General features: G+C 47.3%; 1 protein-coding gene across 10 annotated transcripts in view; it reads left to right on the top strand.

The window, feature by feature from the left end:
• The window catches only part of Tarbp1 (TAR (HIV-1) RNA binding protein 1), a 51,008-nt gene that overhangs the window by 19,025 nt on the left and 8,827 nt on the right, over nt 1–23,156 (top strand). For 4 of the 10 annotated variants that reach the window (XM_039098287.2, XM_063278867.1, XM_063278868.1 and 1 more), the window contains 15 exons: nt 43–178; nt 2,662–2,758; nt 3,629–3,801; nt 4,269–4,366; nt 5,721–5,882; nt 8,043–8,257; nt 8,832–9,093; nt 9,183–9,371; nt 11,541–11,731; nt 11,865–11,936; nt 14,788–14,908; nt 16,547–16,657; nt 18,789–18,938; nt 20,776–20,862; nt 22,234–22,430. In XM_039098287.2, coding sequence (XP_038954215.2) covers nt 43–178; nt 2,662–2,758; nt 3,629–3,801; nt 4,269–4,366; nt 5,721–5,882; nt 8,043–8,257; nt 8,832–9,093; nt 9,183–9,371; nt 11,541–11,731; nt 11,865–11,936; nt 14,788–14,908; nt 16,547–16,657; nt 18,789–18,938; nt 20,776–20,862; nt 22,234–22,430 — 2,261 coding nt within the window. Of the gene's footprint in view, nt 1–42; nt 179–2,626; nt 2,759–3,628; nt 3,802–4,268; nt 4,367–5,720; nt 5,883–8,042; nt 8,258–8,831; nt 9,094–9,182; nt 9,372–11,540; nt 11,732–11,864; nt 11,937–14,787; nt 14,909–16,546; nt 18,588–18,788; nt 18,939–20,775; nt 20,863–22,233; nt 22,431–23,156 lie in introns of those variants that run through there. The other 6 variants (XM_063278870.1, XR_010060523.1, XR_010060524.1 and 3 more) reach the window with 6 other exon arrangements.

Genomic DNA, 23,156 nt, shown 5'->3' with positions numbered 1-23,156 from the left:
ATTTTAAGACTAAAATAACCCTGCCATGGTTTCCCTGTGTAGCTCTGTGACTGGCTATGTGTCAATGAAAGATACTTTAAGCAGTCCTCCATTGGTGGCTCTGATGGACACGAGGCATCGTTAAATGCTTATGTGAAGAACCTAGTTCAGGAGTTCGTGAAGTCTCCTGGTTGGGAAAGTAAGTCTGAACTCTTTAGGGAACGATAGAATGTGTTTAGATCGATGTGTAGGCATAGGCCATTGTGCTGTGTGAGTCTGAACTTCAGCCACATGAGCAGAGCCGCTCCCTCCTGGCCCTGTGGGTTCTGAGTCTTGGGGATGGGTTGAACCAGTGTCAGTGTTTGGGGGGGCTGCTCAACCCCTCCAACACTGAACAGGGCAGTTGTGTGTGGGTCTCTAGGATGGAAACTGCTGGGTGCAAATATTGTAGATAGGTTTATTTTCATGTTTTAGAAGCACCGTGTTTATTGTGAACTGATGAACGTGTTTATCCGATTGATATGTGTGTGTGCGCGTGTATATGTTTGCATGTGTGTGTGGAGGCTGGTATTTGTCATTGGGTAATGCCTCAGTTGCCTTCCACTTTCTTTTTTTGAGGCTGTCTCTGATTGGCTGCCTAGTGTGGCCTGAGGCAGGGTCTGATTGGCTGGCTAGTCTAGCAGGCAGGCTTATCCTGGCAGTCCATCCAATCTGATCTGATGTGCTGTCTGCCTCCAAGCACTAAGATTGCAGGTGGAACACCACCTCTGCCAGCTTTTACATGGCTGTTGGGAATCTGAAGTCCCAACTCCTCATCCTTTCTCAGCTGGGGTTTTACCCCCTGAACCATCTCTCCAGCCAACCCCCTCCCCCGCCCCCAACCAGCTTCAGAGAGCACACATTTGGAAGGGTTATTTCCATCTCTCGCTTGTAAAGACCTTTCTTCTCCTTTCCTTTATTCTTTTGTTTTTCATGTGGTTCAGGGATTTAAAGCCCTGGCCTTGGGTAAGAGAGTCCCACTCCTGGCAGAGACTAGAAAGACCCTTTGCAGGAAACATGTCAGCTTGCTGGAGGGAAGGATTCTAGAGACTTATTCATCAGGGTCCCTTCCTCTTCGCTAAGGTCATTAGCAATAATTGGGGGGGGGATGTGCCTTTGAATCAAATACGCCTGAAACCCCCTGCCTTTGTCCCAGATTAGCACATTTCATCTGATTTTTCTGACCCGGGAGTAGGTCCCAACTGACCAGGTAACTGTCCTTGTAGAGCTTGTCCGTCAGCATCCTTTTCTTAGTTTATCTCTCTGTGCTGCTGCTTGGGAACTTCTTGGGTTAGGCCTCTGGCAAAAGTAAAAACTTCCACTGCTGCTGCACACTCGGGTACAGTGGCTCCTGTGGGTCTGGCCCAGCCCTGGTGCCTCACCCCTCCTGTCCAGGGTCTCCGCCCAGCTGGGCTTATTCTGCCTGCTTCCCTTGTTCCTTCTCCTGCTTCCCAATAGTTTCCATGTGGAACTCCTCCCTCCCCCCAAGTGCTTCTATCCTCGGAGGCTTCCAGTTGCCGCAGAGCTCCCTGAATGTTCTGCTAGGTGGCTGGGTTGGTCACCTCATTTTCTGCCATTCTCTCTCTGCTGTGTGTGCATCCTTCTGCTGACTGGTGCTATCCCTGTCCTACCTGACCACACCCACATGTTCTTGTCTTCCTTCCCCCGGGTCTTCTCATCTGTTCCCTTCAGCTCCATTGTCCCCAGATCAGGACATTTCCCCTAGTGTGTCCTCCAGTGTGGCCCTCGCTGTAACCGCACTTCTGGTATTCTTGTCTGACTGCTTCCTGTGGTCCGAGGAACCCTGCGACTGGAGCGTTCAAGTGGGCTTGCTGCATGAAGCAGGGGCTAGGATTTGAATTTATTGTCTCTAAACGTTGGACCTAACGTTTCTCTACTGATGGAACATGAGGGATCAGGAACAATCATGGCGCTGTTTTCGTTTCGGTGCATCAGTTTTGAAGGAATTAATGCTTTTATAAAAAAATTTGAAAAATTAAAAAGTGCATGTGTGTGTGTGTGTGTGTGTGTGTGCGCGCGCGCGCGCGCACTCGTGCATGCACACAAGGTCAGAAGACAACTTATGGCAGTAAGCTCCCTTCCCCCCACTATGTAGGTCCTGGGGATCAATCTAGGTCATCAGGCTTGACTGCAAATACCTTGAACCGTTGAACCGTTTCTCAGGCCTTGAGAATGTGTCTTTTTTGGGGGAGGGGGGCTATTTTTTATTTACACTTCAAATGTTATTCCCTTTCTCGGTTTCCTGTCCACCTATTAGTCACCTATCCCATCCCCCTCCCCCTTCTTCTACAAGGGTGTTCCCCCTCCCCAACCACCTCCTCCCTCCCCACCTCCCCGCCCTGACATTCCCCTACACTGGGGGGTCCAGCCTACCCAGGACCAAGCTGTCCAGGACCAAGGGCTTCCCCTCCCTTTGGTGCCCAACAAGGCCATCCTCTGCTACACGTGCAGCTGGAGCCATGGGTCTGTCCATGTGTACTCTTTGGGTAGTGGTTTAGTCCCTGGGAGCTCTGGTTGGTTGGTATTGTTGTTCTTATGGGGTTGCAAGCCCCTTCAGCTCCTTCAGTCCTTTCCCTAACTCCTCCAGAGAATGTGTCTCAAGCAGTACCTTTTGTCGTCTAGAAGAAAGTAGCTTCGTGCCAGACTGGCTGGAAGCCAGGCTGACGGCGCTGATGGTCCTGCTGGCTGTGGACGTGAAAGGAATAAAGACCAAATTCAGGTCAGGGTTTTCTTCAGTGCTGGGAGTGGGGAGTGCGTGGGGGAGAAAAAGGCTAGTTAGGTTATCGGGGGCATTTAGACTTTTCGGTGATTGGTGGAGTCACACTGACAGAGGCCAGAACCGGACGGAACACTGGCCGCATACTAAAGAAATGTTTAATTTAACAGCAGATTAATAGGAGTAGGGCCGCTCAGTGCTTGCAGGTTGGTAAACTGAATGTCAGGTTCGCAATTTAATGTTAAATTAGACAATTTATGATGCTTTCTGTTTTATTACTGGCACCAGAAAAATTGATAGCAAGATCCCAGTGTAAACTGTGAAGTGGCCCACGGGCAGCCAAAGTAGCAGTTAGGATGCATTGGCCTCTGGGTACAGGGCAGAAGTACCAGGGTTAGGCGGGACTTGGGCGTGGTGTGCCGTGACCTTGACATGCCACACCCCTTCTAGACAGTTGTAGCGCCAGAGGCGTCCTTCGTAACAGTTTTATAAGTCTAGGGTTTTTGTTTTTGAATTTTTAAAATGTTTATGGCACACATCTTTTACTAGTTTATTTATGCTTTTCTTTTTTTTAAATTTATTCATTCACAATCAGACAGGTACATGGATTTGGGTTGTTTTCACCCATTTCCCTCTCTTTTTTTGTTCCACTTTCCTGCAAAACCATCGCTCAGGACCTCAGCAGTTTTTGGCTCAGGCTTTGTGTCCCACACTGTGAGGCTGTAAGGCCCAGACGGGTCCTGGGCATGTGCCCCACCTAGGAAGTAAACTGTATGACCCCTGATGACCCCTGAGCTGTCTTGCCTCACAAATGCTAGGTGGGGAATTGTCCTGCTTCCGAGACGCTGACGTGGGTGTCCTTTTACCATCCAGGGAGAAGCAGAGGACTCAGAACGTGTTAAGGATCTTCTTAGACCCCTGGCTGGATGCCCTAGGGAAGCTCGGCACCAACGCCTACATGCCCTTGCTGAGGACTGACCGGTGCCTCCAGCTGCTGGTGAGGCTGCTGCATTCTTGTGTGCCAAGAGGTTCCAGTGCCCAGGATGGTGAGGACGAGTGGCTTGCTGGGGGTGCTGCTGGTGTTCAGAATTCGAGGACTTGAGTTTGAGCGAGTTCGTGCTTTTTCGTGTTTGTTCTGTAGGAACTCCAGGGCTTCTATTTAGGAAACACCTTTGCCCACGAGCTCTCTTGGCACAGCGGTCGAAGCTTAGTTGGCTGAGAACACGGGCCTAGAAACATGGTGTTTTTCTTGTTTAGGGGCACCAGAAATGGTGTCTGTGAGAAGTCTGTGTGTCTTTTCCACATAACGGAGTTCTAAAATCCGTCCAGGGGCACGTTCTACTGTGTGCTGACGCCATAGACCGTCCAGTCTCCGCACGCCGGGCCCGTGATAACGAGGTTCTGGACTCTAGTGATTACCTTTCTCCCTTAACAGTTTGTACAGGAGCTGCTGGTGTGTTTTGTACCCAAGACCCCGCGTCTGTCACGTTAATAAAGCACTTTTCCCCCACAGATGAGGTATCGGCTGCTCTCTGGGCCTCCGTCATGTCTGCCGCAGAGAGCGTGTCTCAGTTCGTGCTCAGGAGACTTACCATGAACGAGCTGCAGGACGTGAGTAACTCCGGGCTTCAGGAGCTTCTCCCGCAGCCACCCTCAAACAGCTGCTGCCTTCCCTTGTCACACTCACTAGACCAACCAGAGAAGGGATGTTTCTTTGGTGTGATGGCTTCTCTAGAAGCCACCCTGGGAAGCACAGCCACCACAGACTTCCACACAGCCCAGTGTAAACGCTCAGCAGCAGCTGCAGCAGCAGCAGCTATGTCAGGAAGGTTGATTTTGGCTTGTAGTTTGACAGACTTGGATCTGTCATGGCAGAAGAGACGATTGACGGGAAGGGGCTGTAACGAGGAGAGGGTGACGCAGCTGGCTACATCCTGTAGTAAACCGGAAGCAGCTAGATTCCAGCCTAAGGCCTGCCCCCAGCAATTCACTTCCCCCAGTCAGGTGGCAACCCCCAAGGTCTCACAGCCTCTCAAACAGCACCACTGCCTTCGGACAAATATTTAGGAGCCTCCAGGGCGTTCTGAATTCTAACCACTGTGCCTAATTTCCCTCGCATCTGTGTTAGTGACCGTGACCTGAGCAGGGGACGCAGCCATTCCAAGCGTCAGTTTCCCCAGATGATATGTCTGTCCTCTTACCACATTTAGAAAATTCGACTATCATGGATTTGAGGTCCTTGACACATTTGTGTGTGACTGGGACCTGGACCCAGATAGTCTGAATATCAGATTAAGGATAGGACCAAGGGCTGTGTGCGCGTGCTTGCATGCACAAGTCCTGTGCGAGCCTGGACCCATCAACATCAGCTATCGAGGCAGGAAGGGCTCTCATGGTCCTGCTCTTTGCTCTTTCCTGGGGATTTCTATGTACTAAACAGGTGCTAGGAGAAGGAGATATTTTCTTCAGGGGAGCAGCCTCTGCAAAGGTGCCTGTTCCCACATAAGCAATCCCTCAGCCATGCTCTTGAGGCAGGAGAAGGGGGTCATTGCAAAGAGGAGAGCCATTGGGAGAGGCTAGGAAGACTATAAAGGGAGATGGGAGACTGCACAAAATGCATTGCAGAGGAATGAAAATACAGAGATACCCATTGAAATGCACATTGATATCTGCTTAAAAAGAAAAAGAGAAACATTTCTGCCTCCCAAGAATGTTTTCAGCCTCCCAAGGCGTCCTCGTCAATGTGGTTTCAGAAGCTATGCTGTGAAAGTGTGTGTCATTCTGGGAGAGTCCAGACTGTAAAGAAGGATTCAGCTTGCACAAGGACGTGCCTGCCGGGCACTGCATGATGGGATGGCTCTCTCTCTTCAGTGTCCCCTTACTGCAGGGATGGCTTCCTGCCCGAATCCTGCTTGTGCAAAGTCACGGATCCTGTCATCCTCACGAATCCTGACATATGTTGTAGGTGGCAGACCTGGACCGCTGCCAGCTATACCTGACGGTGTTGGCCGAGCTCGTGAGTCTCCAGGTTAAGCTGGGCTGGAAAGCAGGCAACCCCGTTAGCCGAGTCATTTCTCCTTTGAGAAACGCATGTGTTCACCATCTGCAGGAGGCTGAGGGCAGACAGGTAATCCTCCTGGGCCGAAGGTGGGTGGTTATGTCCAGGAAGGAATACCTATTTGATCGTTCCATGATACTTTGTAATTATAAGGCTTTCCTAAATCTGATAGTTGAGATTCTGCCTGTAGGTGCTAATACTGTAAGAGTATAGGTGGAACACATCAGAAATTTGAATGTGTAATGAAGATCTGATCTTACTCTTTCTTTCACTTTCCCTCCCCCTCCTCTCTCCTTTCCCTCCCTCCCTCCACTTCCCACCTTCCCTCCTCCTACCTCCCTCCCTCCTTCTATCCCTCCTCCCACCTTCTCTTCCTCCCTTCTCCTGGGCATTGAACACAGGACCTCACACACCCTAAGCCAGGTCTAAATCTTTTTTCACTCATGACCCCCTTTCACGGAAAGTTTTTCATAAACCTTGGTAAATAGGTCTATAAAGTGGGAACACAAATTAAACATTTGCAGATAATAAGCCATAAAGAAACTTACTTTAAAACAGTTCTTTGATATGCACATAGTTTAGTCTTTAAAAGAAGAAAGCAAATTGCATGCTAATGAGGGAGATATGATTATCCAACAGTACACTCCAAAGATAAACTAATTTATGCTTGCGTGCTGAGAACCGGTTGTAGGAGCTTGAAGTCTCTGCTTTCTGAAATCGAGCCTATGTTTCTGTAAGAGCTGAGCTGCACACACAGCACTGAGTATAAGATAGGGTAGTCTCAGTCTGGGCCCGGGTATATCTGGTGCCTTCACTGGCTCTCTGTAGCTCGAGGTCAAAGTGAAAGTGTTTGTGTTCAGAACCAAGGCTGCCATAAAGCCTCACTATGAGTATGGACAAGCAGAGCCATAAACACCTTAGGCTCACCACGTGTTTGATTTATCAGGTAATTTTGGGTCACTGTGTATTAAAAACCTGGCTGTGGTTAGATTTTTCATGATCCCACCTTCAGTTATAGATGCCTGACCTGTAATTCAGAGTGCTTTTGTGCTCAGCCCGTGCTTTGGCACTGAGCTACATCAGGGCTCCCACCTCATCCTACTTAAACTAGGAGACAGACTCTTCCTAGGTTACCCAGGCTGACCTTGAACTCACGATCCTCCTGCTTTCGGCCTCCTGAGCAGATGGATTTGTAGGTGTGTGACTTTATACCTAGCAATTCTTCAGTCTTAACATTACCTGGTCCAGATAATGGAAGGCATCTGGGTCTTTTGCTCACCCTGCCCCAGTATAGAATCCTTTCATCAGCCTTAAGTCACAGCTCCATGGTTGGCTTCCTTCCTTGGCTTCCAGGCTAGGTATCCACCCTTCCCCTCTGTTCCCATTGTTTCTTGTTTTGCAATCGCCCCCCAGTAACCACCTAGAGCTTCTCTGTCACAGGTATGTGCTCTTTACTTACCCGGCAGAGATGACTTAAGGGAATTCACCTCTTGCCTAGGGTTTAAGAGGGACCGGTTTTAAGGTGGGGAAGTGGTACGGTGCCTTGGTGTCATCGGAGTGTGAGTGGAGCTCTTGACATCGCAGCAAACCAGGAAGTAAAGAGCTCATACCAGAACCCCCTTCTGGATCTACCGACTAGTGACCTGTTCACTAAGATTCCACAACCATCCAAACAGTACAACCAGCTGGGGACTTGTGCTCATGTGAGCCTGGGTGGTTTTGCACTCAGACCGTTTAGCACCTCCTCCATGGCCTGGCCCTGCCAGGAGAGTGAGTGGCAGTATTCTCTGTTGGATCAAGGTCTCTCCCCTTCCTTCATTTCCCTACTGCCTCTTGTGCCTACACAGTGGTGTTTATTTCCTTATACAGATGTGTCTACACTGGATTTTAGACCCCGTAGCATTTCTTAAATGTAATAGAAAGACAGAGTAGTTAAAAGCACAACTTTAGAGGCTGGTCCCTGCGTTTGGACCCTGACAAAGCCAAGGACATTGTTCTTCACAAGTGGCTGATCTGTCCTATAAGAAGGTCTAGGCAGCTCTCATTGCAGAGGTTGAATTGTCCTCTTAAACTGTCCTTTTAAACTCTGCAGCGAGCACACACTGCACACTGCAACGTCTTTTATCTCACTGACATTCGGCTGCCACAGGAGGGAAGGCAGCACGTGAGGTGTTGTGCCTCAGACTGAGACTAGACTGCCTTGCTTCAGGGTCATCTCGTTCTCTGCAGGAGCCAACCCTGAGTCATCAGGTGCAGACAGCAGTCAGCATGGCCACCCTGGCAGCTCTGTGTGAGGCCGAGGACCGGCACCCAGTGCTGCAGCCTGATTCTTCCAGTGCTGAGGCCGTGGACAGGTTCCTGTCAGCTCTTCCACTCAATCGCATGCTGCAGAAGCCCCATTCAGAGGGGCAGAGCATCGGTGTGTGTCCCCTGGAGAACGGCAGGTGAATGAGGACTTGGTTAAGGGTTAACAGCAATCCAGTTTTTGTTGCACTGTGGTTGTCGGTGATGCCTGGTGGTGCTCATGGTGCAGTGGAGTCGGGGAGATGAGTCCTCGTTTTGGAGGAAAGTGCACCACTGGGCTCTTCATCTCCCTAATCAGGAGCCTGCCCACCAGTCTTTCAAGGTTGTGGAAATACCTTGCAAAATTTAATTCCGTGGGGTTGCTTCAGTGTTTCGTGGCTGGGCAGCTCGATGGTGACTGGGTATATCCCTCATCAGTTTTTTATCTCAGGTCAGGTAGCTTATAAAGAGACACTTAACAGTCCTGGAGACTGAAAAGCTGATGAGTGTGGTACCAGCATCTACCTGGGTCCTGGAGAGGCTTAGAGGCCCTTTTCTCCTGACTGAAAAGTTGGGAGCGCCTCTACCTCCCAAGCTCTGTCCATGGATTTGCAAGAGCCTGACCGCTTTCAAACCGTCTGTCCGCTTGCCTCATAAGGAACAGCACCGTATACCAAAGAAATGAAGTCAGGTTGGGAAACTGAGATTCACTATCTTGTCTTTTGATATTTTCAGTGTCTTTGAAGAATCATCGTCTTCTCAAGGATGGGGGAAAGTAGTCGCACAGTATCTGCATGATCAGTGGGTCTGCCTCTCCTTCCTGCTGAGAAAGCACCAAGGGCTTATTCCAGCCACAGAGAGTGACGTGCTGAAGTGCTGTCTCCCTGCTGTTGAGATGCCCGTGCCGACCCTGCAGTCAGCGCTGGACGTCCTCACGGTCCTCCCTGCTGGCCTCGTCTTACCTGTGTTCCACTGCATGGAGGTTCTGGTTCCCAAGGTGAGATGGAGGGAAGGGAGAACCAGGTAATGAATAAGCAGCAGCATTTCAGAGATTGACACTGTGTGCTTTCACCCACCTTCTGCCAGCTCCTGACCTCTGAGGAGACGCTCTGCATAGAATCCTTTGACGTGGCTTGGAAAATGATATCTTCCTTGAGCAACACACAGCTGACGTTCTGGCCTAATTTGAAAGCTTTTGTTCACTTTGTTTTCAATAACGAGATTCTTACCATTGCTGCAAAACTCAAGGGCCCGGCATACGACAAAATAAAAGAGGTAACTTTCTCTTTGCAGTCTGTGTGGTCAGTAGGACAAGAGAAGAGGTGTGCCTGGAACCAAGTACTAGGGCTGCTGCTGCCTTTGTTCTCAGAACATGTTCTCTCAAGAGATGAGGAGCTCTGGTGACAGGGACAGGTGGCTCAGATGGGGCCACATGCCCTGCTGCTGTGACTAGATGGCTGAGATTGGCTTTGGCTCACAGTTTCAGGGGTTACAGTCTATCATGACAGGGAAGCAATGTGGCTGCCCCATCAGTGTGGAAGGAGAGGGAAGCAGTGGCTTCTGACATGTTGGTGTACCAGGAAGACGAGAACAGACCAAGGCAGGGCCAGTCTGTACCCGTCAGAGGTGCCAAATCTACCACCAGATGGACAAAGGAATAGAACGCCTGAGCTGTGAGGACACTTAACACTCAGACCATGGCCTCCCATCCTGTTCAAACGGTTTTAAGATCTTTAGGCACAGGCAGGCATGGAGGCACATGCCTTCAACCTTAAGAGGCATGCCATGGACCCTCTGGATTTGAGGCTTCACATTTTACCATGTACACATTGAGCCAATAAATAGGAATATTTGATGGCCAGAGAGATGGCTCAGTGGGTAAAGACACTGGAATCCAGAGTTAGATTCTGCTCACATGATGAAAGTCGAGAGCAGCTCCCAAACGTTATCCTCTGCTCCCCATATGCGTGCTATACCATTTGTATACTGCTCCCAAAATAAATGGATGGGAGGAGTTTTAGAAAAAGAATATTTAAAAAGAATATTCTTTAAAAAAATAATATTTGAGAAAAAACTTGTATCGGTACTGAACAAATACAGCCTTTTTGTTGTTTATATAACAACTATTTCTACTGTGTTAGATGTTGTCAGCAATCCAGAGATTACTAGGGGCAGGCTGTCAGCCTTCGGTAACATCATTGTCTGTAGACATTTGTAGCTGTCCTGGGTCAGCTGCAGCCATGAGCCCAGGTTGCACACATCTGATCTAAAGCAGCCATGATGTTCCTACGTGGAGACTCCACATTGCTTTATATAAACAGGGCTTGAAGACTCTGTAGAATTCGCTCTCCTGGGACATTCTAGAGATGTCCGCAGGGCTATGAGAGGTGGCTATACTTATAGTTGTAGCCATCCCTTCAGCAGGGAGGATGACCCAATGGGGTTCTGTCCTCTTGGAGTCTCTGGTTGCTTCTGGTTCCTGCTCGGGGTCCACACTCCCCCTCCTACCCTTTTCCCCACTGTGGGGCACGTCACTGCGGTCTTGTCCTCCTGGAGCACTGGAGTCCTAGTTCAGCAGAGAGGAGTTACCTCCTCCTCCTGCGTCTTTGGCAGATGTCTCTCCTGAAGAGTTCTGGATGGATGACTCAGCCAGGAATACTGGACTCAACGCACACTCTTGAAACACAAGGAATTAGCATTCTATGATCATGGTTCATCTGAAAACATTCCAGGAGAGTTTAGTTTTGGATTTTGGGGTGGTGGTGGTACGTGTATCACACAACTTCAGTTCACCATTTCAGCAAATGAATATGCTACAGAGAGGAAGAATGTAATCTTCATCAGGCCCTGAGGGTTGTGCTCTCCATATTGAGACCCTCTGTAGTTTGACATCAAAAGCTGTGTATTTTGCATTTGACGTACAGGGCCAGGCTGTGAGTTGCTCTTCTCATTCCTGTGAGAAGGAAGGAAAGGGTTTTTTGGCTCACAGTTTGAGGACACAGTCCGTGGTGAGGAGCAGGCCCATGAGGTAGCTGTCACAGCATATCCACAGACAGGAAACAGGAAGATGGACGCTGGTGCTCAGATCAGTTTCTCCTTTCCATTCAACGCAGGCTGCAGAACGCACCACCACACTCAGTGGATGTCTGGAAACACCCGTAGGCACTTAGACACTTAGAGACTCCTGTCTCCTCATTGGTTCAAGTCTGTTGAGCTGCCTATAAAGAGTGGTCATCCCAGGCCGGGAAGGTTTCTTTCTTAGGATCCATCATCTGAAAGTGCTCGATACTTTTTAGCAAAGCTGTTATGCTGCTAATCTTAGTCGTTACTATGTTGCTGGTTTTAGTTGGTATTATGTTGCTGACTTTAATTATTATTATGTTGCTAATTGTATTCATAACCAACCGGGTCAAAGGTTAACCTGAGTGTTGTGTCTCATTTCAGATTATGTGTAAGATGATTGAAATGTCCTCCATAAAATCAGGTGTCTTCAATATTCTGATATGCTACTGCTGCCAATCTTGGCTAGCAGCTGCCTCCGGTGTGGCCCAGGGGTCATTCTCCAGTGCTAAGGATTACAGTGAACTTGTCCTGGAGGCTTGTGTGTTTGGAACAGTGTTTAGGCGTGATCAGAGGTAACAATGCCATGGTCAGCTTGTCACACATGGGTGGGGTCCTATCTGTGTTGAGCATTCAACCAGGCTGTAATATTATCTTTGGGGATTTAATTTGCTGAGCCTGTTTTCTTTTTCTCTCCACATTTTTAAGACTCATTCAGGATGTCCAAACCTTCATAGAAAACCTTGGACAAGGCTGTGCAGCAAACATCATCCTAGAGAAGTAAGTGCAGCCTATTTTTGTGTCTTGATGCACGTGAGACTTCCACTTGATTTAATGTCTGTGGCGGTCTTTATTCATAACATTTAAAAATATTCATTTATTTTTATCTTATATGTGTGTTTTGCCTGCATGGATATCAGTGCTCCGCATGCATACCTGGTGCCCTCAGAGCTTGGAAGAGGGTGTCAGATCCCTGGAAATGGAGTTAAAGAAGGTTGTGGCCCATCATGTGAATCCCAGGAATTGAACCTGGGTCCTCTGAAAGTGTAGCTAGTGCTCTTAACTGCTGAGACATCTCTATAGCTCTGCTGTTCATAAATGTAATGAATGTTTTCTCATTTTATCTAGTTTAATGAATAAGCTGTATTACTACCACCACTGCCACCACCACCACCACCACCACCACCATTACTACTACTACTACTACCATTGCCACTACAACTGCCACTACCACCACCACCACCCCTACCCCTACCACTACCACTACCACTACTGTGGCTAAATGTTTAACAGGAAACTTAAGAGAGGTTTGGGGAAATACAGCCCATTGTGACTTCAGGCTTATGGCCATGGCATCCAGAGCTTGGTAGCAAACAGAAATGGGAAGTGAAGCAGGGCTGTAAACGTTAAGGCCCTCCTCCCCCAGTGACTCATTTCCTCTATCTAGGCTGCTCTCAGGGTTCCATAAACTTCATAATGGGGCTACCCCTTTGGAATATACATTCAACACACGAACCTGAGAGGGAATTTCCCATCCAAACCATAACACAGGCCTTCAAAAATGCGTTAAAAGGAGGCTGGAGAGATGGCTTAGTAGTTAAGAGTATTGGTCGCTCTTCCAGAGAACCTGGGTTCAAATCCCAGCACCCACATAGCAGCTCACAACTGTCTGTAACTCCAGTTCCAGAGGCTCTAACATCGTCACATAGACATACACGCAGGCAAAATACCAATACACATGAAATAAAAGTAAAAAAATTTAAAAATTAGTTAAAAATATTCTTTGCTCACACATTTTATTTGTATCTCCACAATTTACTAGTTTAATAAGCATTCAAAAATGTAATGTACCCTGGCTCAAATAAGGACATGCTTTCAGATAATATACTCCCCCTCCTGCTTACGGGAGGGGCTCTGGGTGGAGGCAATCGTGTACTTTATTCTTTTTTTTTTTTTTTTTTTTTTTGGTTCTTTTTTTCGGAGCTGGGGACCGAACCCAGGGCCTTGCGCTTCCTAGGTAAGCGCTCTACTACTGAGCTAAATCCCCAGCCCCTTTCTTTAAACCTTTATTTGGTTGTAAAATTTATAGAATTCGTTGTTACAATTTTAGCAAGTGAATACAATGTATATAAAAATAGAGTGAATGAAAGGCTCTGAGGTCGGGTTTTTGGCTGAGTGTGGGGCTCAGGTGCCCAGGCTTCTTTGTCAAAAGCATTCCCCATGAGCCATTCTTACCAGCCCTAAATTGAAGTTTTTAGAGCTTATCAAAGGCTTTTTATTCAAATCTTGTTTTCTCATCTTCTTTCATAAACCTGCATGCGTGCTTGAAATATGAAATCATTTATTGTGATTTTAAGGCCAGCAGGTGATCGCTGTGAATAAATGTTCACTCCAGGGCTCGCTGTACTTTACGTCATCTGCCATGCTGCCCTAAATGTGAGCAGTTGTGATTGTTCTCAAAGACTTTTTCTTATGTGTGTCTGTGTGTTTGTGTCTGTGCACGTGAGTGCAGACACCTAGAGAGGCCAGAAGAGGGTTTTAGGTCCCTGGAGTTGGAGTTCCAGGAGGCCGTGAGCTTCTTGATGTGGGTGCTGGGAACTGAACTGGGGGCCTACAGACGGCTGGTTTATCTCTCCAGTCCAGTTAATTGTTTTTAATTTATTCTGTTTATTGCTGGGCTGCTCTGACATAGTAGTCAGTATCTCTTTCAAGTGGGTCTTGCCAAGTGCTTATTGGTGCATTAAAGTGATATCTATTAATGTAAGAGTTGACCTGAGATGCGGAAATACCAACAGCTTCACTTTGATGTGGATGGGCAGACAGTCCGAGCACGTGGGAACTACTGTGTAATAGGAGGCAGACACAGGCCATGGAGTTGTGAATGCTTGTTCTTGTTCCTCATTCTCATACTAGGGTGTGGACAGGTGTGTGTGTGTGTGTGTGTGTGTGTGTGTGTGTGTGTCTATGTCTGTGTCTGTATGTACATGGGTGTGTGCACACATGTGTGTGTATATGCATGTGGGTGTGTTCGTGCATGCATGTGTGTGTGTATGCATGTGGGTGTGTTCGTGCATGCATGTGTGTGTGTATGCATGTGGGTGTGGGTGTGTCTGTGTATGCACATGGATGTGTGCGTGCATGTGGGTGTATGTGTGTGCATGTGTGTGTGCATGCATGTGTGTGTATGTCTGTATGTGTGTATGCACGTGGGTATGTGCATGTATGTGTGTGTATGCACGTGGGTGCCTGCATGTGGGTGTGTGCATGCATGTATGTGTGTGCGTGTGCATGTGTGTGTACATGTGTGTGTGCATATGTGCATGCATGTGTGTATATGTGTATGCGCGTGGGTGTGTGCATGCGCGTGTGTATGTGTGTGTGTGCGCACGCACGCACATACATGTAGATCCTTGAGGTCTGTGTGGATCTGTGCCCATTCTGTGCTTTTCTGTGAAGTACTTGTTTGTTGTTGCCTACTGCCTCCCAATTAAAAAAGATATTCATTAAATATAGACCTACGTAATCTCAAGCATGCTTCAGGAGAGAGCATGGTACATTTGGTTCAAAACTGTGGCCATAATTTTTTTATTTCTAAAACATATTAGCACAGTTTATCTTTTTATATCTTAAGCACCAAGAGAGAAGATTATTACGTGAGAATCTGTGTCATCAAATTCTTGTGTCTGCTAGATGGCTCCGACGTGTCCCACAAGTTGTTTTTAGAAGATCTTGCAGTCAAGCTCTTGGATAAGGTAAGGAGGAGCCTTTATCCTGCCTCAGACTAACTCTGCTTTCAGCCATGGTCTAGAAGGAAATTTCCCTTTGTTTGACCAGAACGTGTGGAGACACGGAGTATTTCTAATCACCTTTTACCACAGAAAGCCCAATGGTGATGTTTGTGGTTTAATTAAAGCTTCGTTTGTTACCTAAGCTTCTCAGGTTTCATTCCCTTGGCCCCGTAGCCTTTACCTGTGTATCTTTTGTTGCCAGTCCAGACATGTTGCATTTCCCGTGTTACATGCACACACTATGTATGAAACCAGCAGACATCCAGGAAGGGACACCCCGAGAGGATCCAAGAATCCCTCAAACACTGCTGTGTCCATTACTTTTTTTTTTTTTTGTCATAATAAAAGACAGGACAAATGTATCTTAAGGAAGGAAGGGTTTATATTGGCTCCAGGTTTGCAAAGTCCAGCACACCATGACCAGGAAGGCAGAGATAGCCACAATGAGCCCATGGTCTAGAGAGCAGAGAGAGGTGAACATGGGTGTTGAGCTCACTGTCTCTGTTCAGCCCATCAAATCACACAGCCTGCATTTAGAGTTGGTCTTCCCACCCCAACCTAACCTAAAGCCTCTCACAGACATACTCAGCATCTTCTCCTTCAGTAACTCTACATGGTGTCCAGCTGCAGTGTTAACCAACACTGTTACCTGTCTTAAGACTCAACTGCTGTCAGGCTCAAATTGGGTTCCCGATGTTTCTCTACGATTGACAAAAATTTCTTACTCATAGGGTAAAAATGACCAGCTTTTCTGAGCTTGCCAGATCACCTGCCAAGTCACGTATGACCTGTAGAGTATCTGAAGGATGAGTTTCATAAATCTGGGAGAAAATAGCATGGCATTGAGTATAGTCAGTATGAGAATACTGTTCTACCGCTGAGCTGTGTCCTGGTTCTTCTGTTCCGTTAGTGGACAGTTCTGTCCTGCGGTCTGACCTTGTGGATGCTTGAGTGACTTTCACAAACTTTGTTCTCTGATCGGAGAAGGTCAGCTTTGGTATATAAAACCTAGGAATTATTTTTCATGGAAAAAAAGTCCCATCCTTCCTTGTGGGAGCTGCGTGTTGGGGCTGTCTCAGAGGGAGTGGAGTTTCCCTGGCTACCTCGAGTCTGAGTACATTTGAAAGTAGAGGAGCAGAACATTATCTAGAAAGGTCTCTGAGAGGCTGAAGTGAAGACATGGCCACTTTTGGTGAAAATGGCCCCACAGATGTACGTTTCATCTTAAAGGATCTCACAATATATAACGTTCTTCAGTGGCTTCTTGGCTTAGCAGTGACTTGGTGACAAAAGTCACCCTTGAGGAGCTGAAACCCTGCAAAGGTTGGCCGCTTGGCTGATTTTGCTGAAAGCCAGAAAGAAAAACTCTGCTGTGCAGAAGGACACAGTGCTGCCACCTTGTGTCTAGAGGTGGCACTGAATGGTTGACCGTTGGAATTGAATTGTAGATTCAAATTCAACAAGGACAAAGGGGCAGAAAGAGAGGTGTATGGAATGTTGCTCTGTAACACCTTTCAGGTTTGAAGTTGTCACTGATACCGTTCTTAGTCACAGGGGTGGTAGGAGGCTTTACACTGACCGATTCCCACCCCGTCTCTCCAGGATGAGTCAGCATCCAGGTCCAGAACTCGATACCACGAGAACTCCCTCCAGCACCGGGTGAAGAACCGTGTATGGCAGACTCTGCTTGTCCTCTTCCCTGCATTTGATCAGGTGTGACAGTTCTCATGTTCTGTGTTTTAGTTAGGGTTTCTATTGCTTCAAAGAAACACCATGACCAAAATGGGGAGGAAAGGGTTTATTGGGCTGTTCATCACCAAAGAAAATCAGGAGAGAAACTCAAACAAAAGCAGGAACCCAGGAGGCAGAGCTGATGCAGAGGCCTTGAGGGGTGCTGCTCACTGGCTTGCTTGCCCCCTGACTTGCTCAGCCTGCTTTATTATAGAGCCAGGACCACCAGCCTAGGGATGGCACCACCCACAGTGGGCTGGGCTCTCCCCTATTGATCACTCATTGAGAAAATGTCCTATAAGTGGATGTCATGGAGGCATTTCCTCAACTGAGTCTCCTTCTTCTCTGATGACTCTGGCTTGTGTCAAGTTATAAAATCATTTTCATTAAAAAAAACAATCTTGTGTATGAGAGAGGCAGAGATAGAGAGAAAGGAGGAGAGTGAGAGAAAGAGACAGACACACAGAGAGAAGCTGCCGAACCTGACAGTCTGAGTTCAGTCCTTGGGACCTACATCATGGAAGGAGAGAACTGACTCCCAAAAGGTGTCCTGACCTCTCCATGTGTACACACACATACACACACACACACACACACACACACACACACACACACACATCTGTACACACACACATACACACACACCCATACATATATACACACACATCCATATATATACACACAACACACACGTATACACACACACACGTACATACATACACACAAACACACACACACCCCTACATATATACACACACACATCCGTATATATACATACACACACACACCCATACATACATAAACACATTAACTAGATGTAGTTTTAAAAAATATGATTATTTTTTGCCATTTTTCTACCAAAATTTTCTTACCAAATTTACCAAAAAAATTCTTACCAAAAGATTCTACAAAAATCTTCTTTAAGAGTGGTTTTCCTCTTTAAAATGAAGAATGTAACAGGCATTATTTTTAAATGTGCCTATTAAGTAAATGTTATATAAAATGCTTATGTAAATAAGTGCTTTTCTCCCGATGCTTACATCTGTATCATAGTCAGGCAGAGGTACAGTTGTGAAGAGGAGAGGTGAGATGGAGGGGTGAACTTGGAGCTCATGGTCTAGGCCAAAGAATAGCTGGGAGTGGGGTGGGGTGGCCGTAGAGCTGAGAGACCAGCTGGATGGATGCATTCACTGCCTGGAGCTGTGCTCCTTATCCCAGGGTTTCTGAGCTGCTGGGCCCAAGTGTGGAATAAGCTGTGCATGAATGCTTCCCCTTAAGCACTAGGCTGAGCCCTGGGGTGACGGCTCAGTGGGAGGACTTGAGGTCACTCCCCAGTACCCACCTAAAGATCCAAGCTTGGTAGCACACCGCCATCCCATTGCTAAAGAAGTAGAGACTAGAGGAGCCCTACAGCTTGCTGGTCAGTCAGTCTATCCAAATTGGGGAGAGTGGAGGGTGACTGAGGAAAACACCTGACACTGATGACCTCTGGCCTGCCTCCATATGTATGTGCGCACATACCTGCACACAAGTCCATGCACATACGAACATTTGCATGTATAAGCACCACCCACAGACATGAAGTAAGTATATAACTTAGGGAAATTATTAGACTTCTGCATCTTCCCCCAGCAGAATCTAGATGGTCAAAACCGTCATCATAGAATTGAGGACTGAGTAAACAAGGTGCTCCCAATGCTGTAGCACAAAGTCAGTCTTATATTTCATATATATGAGTGTTTTCTGGCATGTATGTCTGTGTACTGTGTGTGTACAGTGTCCACAGAGGCCAGAAGAGATATCAGATCCCCTGGAACCGGAGTGACAAATGCTGGGCTCTGGGAAGCGTGACCAGGTCTTCAGCAAGAACAGCCTGAAGCTGCTGAGTCCAACCTCATAGGCACATTTAAAAGTAATGCCTGTTACATTTTTTATTTTAAAGAGGGATATCATTCTTAAGGAAGTTTTTTTTGCAGAATCTTTTGGTAGGAATTTTTTGGTAAATTTGGTAAGGTAACTGCTGAGCCATCTCTCCAGCCTCAGTTGGGGAGGTTTTTTTTTTTATTGGAAAGTTATAGTGCGTTAACAACTTAATGTATGCTTTCTCCCTCAGAACTTCTTACATGGAATTATTGATAAGGTTTTCCATGCTGGCTTCACCAACAATCAAGCGTCCATAAAATATTTTATTGAGTGGCTTATTATATTGATCCTTCATAAATTTCCTGAGTTTCTTCCAAAGTTCTGGGCGTGTTTTTCTTACGTAAGTGTTTTCTTCCGCTGTTCTGAACTAGGAGAGGGTGTGGCTGTGGAGGTGCACCTCACTTCAGTGCCCATTTCTGTCCCTCGGTGGCTGTAATGTTCACACTGTAGTTTATAATTGTGCATCCTGAGTGCCACTGGGCGACAGAAGTTCTCCAAGTTTGTCTTGAGTGTGTTGTGATTTGTTCTAATATTAACAAAATAAAGATGAGAGGCTTTTGTTATTAAGATGTAAAGGAGGCTGGGCATAGTGTTGTCCAGCATTTGGGAGTCTGAGGCAGGGAAATCAGAAATTCCAGACCAGCCAAAACAGAACAAAGAAGCCAAGCAAATGGACACCATGTAATACCAAGCTGGGTCCTGGCTTGATGCTTTAAGGAAGGCGAGGGGTGAATTGCTTCTTTCCCTTTGAAAAGAGCTTTAGAAGGGAAAATTCAAACAACCAAAATAGAGGGTCTTTTAGTGAGGGTTTTACTGCTGTGAACAGACACCATGACCAAGGCAACTCTTATAAGGGCAACATAATTGGGGGCTGGCTTACAGGTTCAGAGGTTCAGTCCATTGTCAAGGCAGGAGCATGGCAGCATCCAAACAGGCATGGTGCAGGAGGAGCTGAGAATTCTACATCTTTATCTGAAGACCATTAGGAGAAGACTGGCTTCCAGGCAGCTAGGATGAGGGTCTTAAAGCCCATACCCATAGCAACACACTTCCTCTTCCAACAGGGCCACACCTCCTAAGAGTGCCACTTTCTGGGCATATTCAAATGACCACAGAGGGTACAGAAGGAAACACTTGCCACCCAGCTACAGACAAGCGTCAGCTTGTAACTGTTCTATCTCGTGTGGGCTGGCACCACCTCTTACCTTACCCTTTCCAACATGTACTAGTTACTTCTTATAGATCTGATAAAATTCTTGACAAAAGCAACTTGAGGAGGGAGGGGCTCACTTTGGCTCACAGTTTGAGGGTGCAGACCATCATGGTGGAGAAGGCATGGCAGCAGGAGTGTGAGGTCACATTACATCTGTAGTCAGGAAGCAGGAGGAGATGAATGGTGATGCTCAGCTCATTTTCTCCCCAATTCAGTTAACGTAATCTAGGTCATCCCTCGCTGGTGCGCCCAGAGGCTTGTCCCTTCTGTGACTCTAGGTCTAGCCACTTGACAGTATTAACGTCACCCTGCTCTCATGCTGTGTGAAAATCACATTTGATGAGTGTTGGTGGCCATAGTGGGCTCTTTGCCCTCCTGGATCCCATCCCTGTGCCTATGCTTGAGCATATACGCCCAGATCACCCAGGTTTGGGTTGCTAGGATACTGGACAGCTACCTAGCCATGTAAGCAGCATCTGTTCTTGGTGGTTCTGTACCCTGAGAGTCTTGATACCCATATGTATCTGCAAGGGCTGGGGCTCTAGATGGCACTTCTTCCCCATGGCTGTCACCTTGTATGCAACAGTAGGATATTGTCCCAAGGGTCAGTGAGACTCTCACCTCCTCTGCCCTGTGTCTTTATTTATCTTGTTCTTTTTACCAGCTTCCTCTGTGTCCTAACCCCATTCCCCACTCCTGTCCTATAGTCCTGGCCCAAGGGCTTGGTACATGTGAGGCCATCCGGTGCTGTCTGAATGTACTCTCAGTGTTGCCTGTATTGCACTGGGCTATAGGGAGCGCCCCTCCTCTCTGGTTTTCAGTCCTGTGTCCTACACATGACAAGCACAAGCTGCTTCAGGGAAGAGGGCAGAGGCTGCCTCCCACCTCTGCCTGCTCAGGGTCCAGCAGCCTCTCTTCACAGTTAAGCCCCAAATGACGATTCTTCTATCTCATCCTCTATCAGGGTGAAGAAAAAATTAAAACAAGCATTTGTACATTTTTATCCGTTTTATCACATTTGGACATCATTGTTCAGAATATTCCAGAAAAGGTGAGTTTGAATTATTTGCAAGAAGAATTTATGAACTGGGAGAGTTCTAATATTTTAAAAAAAGATCTATTTGTACAATTTTGTTGTTTGTTTCATGATTAGTGATCTTTACGATGTGTTTCTTCCTCATTTTATTAGACATTTAAGAATCTCTTACAAGGCTGCTTGATCCTATCCATCCCTCCCCAACTCCCAGACCCGTCCTCTTCCCTACCTGATCTTAGACTGTCAAGTGTCCTCGTGGGCTTGGCCCAGACTGACCCTGAACTTCTGATTGTCCTGTTGCCGTTTCTCAAGTATCCCATGCCTGCTTAATTTTGCCTCTGAGTGGCTCAGGGTGGCTGTTAGGGAGTTCAGGGGAGGAAGGTCAGTACCTAAGGTTCTCCAAAAGTGGGACTCCTATAGGATACTTCCTTACTTTTCAGACTGTGTCATGTGTAGATTGATGTCATTATGCAGGTAAAGACAGGTACAGATAGAACGAGACCTGTCATTGGATGAGAAGGAAGGATGGGTAGGAGAAAAGTCTTAGAGAGGAGACCAGAGCGAGAGGGAGAGAGCAGCCGAGAGAACATGGCAGCGGGTGTTAAGATTCCTCTCTGCACATCTACAGATTGTTAGGCCTATTCTTAAGGGATAGATGTATACAGGGCTTTGTGTGTCTAGATGAATAAAATATATCTTATCTAGGTGGGCAGTTTATATCCTTAGCAATTGGCTGTAAGTTAATTGTGTGGATGTATTATATACATTGAGCATTTTAACATGTAAATCTGGTTGTTGGGTTCCAGTTTGCTGAGTAATGATTTCACTGGGTAGTGGGGAATGTGAACAGTCTGACAGGAAGCCATGATAGGTTATAAAATGCTTGGGGCTAGTGTGGCACGGCCTTCAGAACGCAATGTGAGTCTCGGTCATGGCAACAACCACCAAGGAGATAGTGTGTGAAAGTGGTAACTGAGAAACAGCAAGAGTGGGCGGATTCTGGGCAGAGTGGGAACTCGCGGGAACCAGGTCAAGCGCCCCTTTTTTAATTTTGCTGCAACAGTCATGTAATAAGATAGGGTCACATTTCTAGAACATAATGGCTCATAATGGTCACACCGGCATGAAGACTGATGTCAACTTAGGTCGTAGGAAAGGGGGACCTATTGTAGCCGTCAGAAGAATGGGGACACCTGAAACTGTTCTTCCTTGAGACAGCTGTGAGCGCTGCTGCGATCATTTGCCTGGGAGGAAGATGCAGCCCCAGAGCCAGGCCAGTTAGAGGCTTGCCAGAGCTGGGCCTCTGTCAGTCCTCCATTCCTTACAGCCAGCCCTGCTCATGGCTGCCACATCCTCCCCCTCAGGTTGTTTCTTCTGTCTTTGCAGAAGCTGGTTCTGAAGCAAGCCCTCACCGTGGCCCTGCAGTGGTGTCTGAGCCACAACTTCAGCGTTCGACTCTACGCTCTGGTAGCCCTCAAGAAGGCCTGGCATCTGTGTAAAGCACTGCAGTTTGAAGAGTGTGGCGCCTGGACCACAGTCATTGAGTGCAGCCTCAGCCAAGCAGAGAGCATGCACGGAGCAGGGTAAGGACACCTCATGGCTGTTCCTTCCAGCAGAGCCTAGGGGAGCCTCATTACTCTCTTTTATGTCATTGTCCCTCTGTGCTAGGGCACAGAAGGACTTGGGTCAGCCCCATGCAGCAGATGCTAAGACATATAGATGGATGATGAATCCACATTGGGGTTTCGGTTCTTTGGTTGTTTTGTTTTCTGAGACAGAACTCTGTGTAGTCTGGGCTACCCTGAAATTTGCTCTGTAGATCTGGCTGGTTTCAATCTGCTTGTCTCTGTCTCCCAAGTGTTGGGATTAAAGGCATGAGCCACCAACACTGGGCCAGGTTGGAGTTTTATTTGAGCCTTGTAAACTCTTGAGTTGGCTTCTGCACAGCGGGCAGGCAGCCTACAGGAAGCCAGACTGACCTCAGAGTGGCCCCTCACCCTTCTGCTGCCCACTTCCAACTGAGCATTGTTTTCTGTGGTGAGATCATGGCTGACTGTTGAGCATTGAGTTGTTTTCTCTGCCTGTGGACCCTAGGTTAAGGTCCCTGGTCCCTAAAAACTGTTGGCTCAGATCCCATATATCTTATTATTACTATAAATTAGTAAATTCCTCGTCCCAAATGTGGACACAGTCAATGAGAATCGGGCATTCTGAGCTTTATGCTTTCTCTGTTCTCTAAGTGCGCACCCCCTCTTTGAGACCTCTGTGGCCGGCACTCACCTCAGCAGGCCAGGTAGACAGAGGTCCTG

The sequence above is a fragment of the Rattus norvegicus genome, chromosome 19 (assembly GCF_036323735.1).
Source record: "Rattus norvegicus strain BN/NHsdMcwi chromosome 19, GRCr8, whole genome shotgun sequence".
Taxonomy (NCBI): domain Eukaryota; kingdom Metazoa; phylum Chordata; class Mammalia; order Rodentia; family Muridae; genus Rattus; species Rattus norvegicus.
This window is presented reverse-complemented; position numbering and strand designations above follow the sequence as displayed.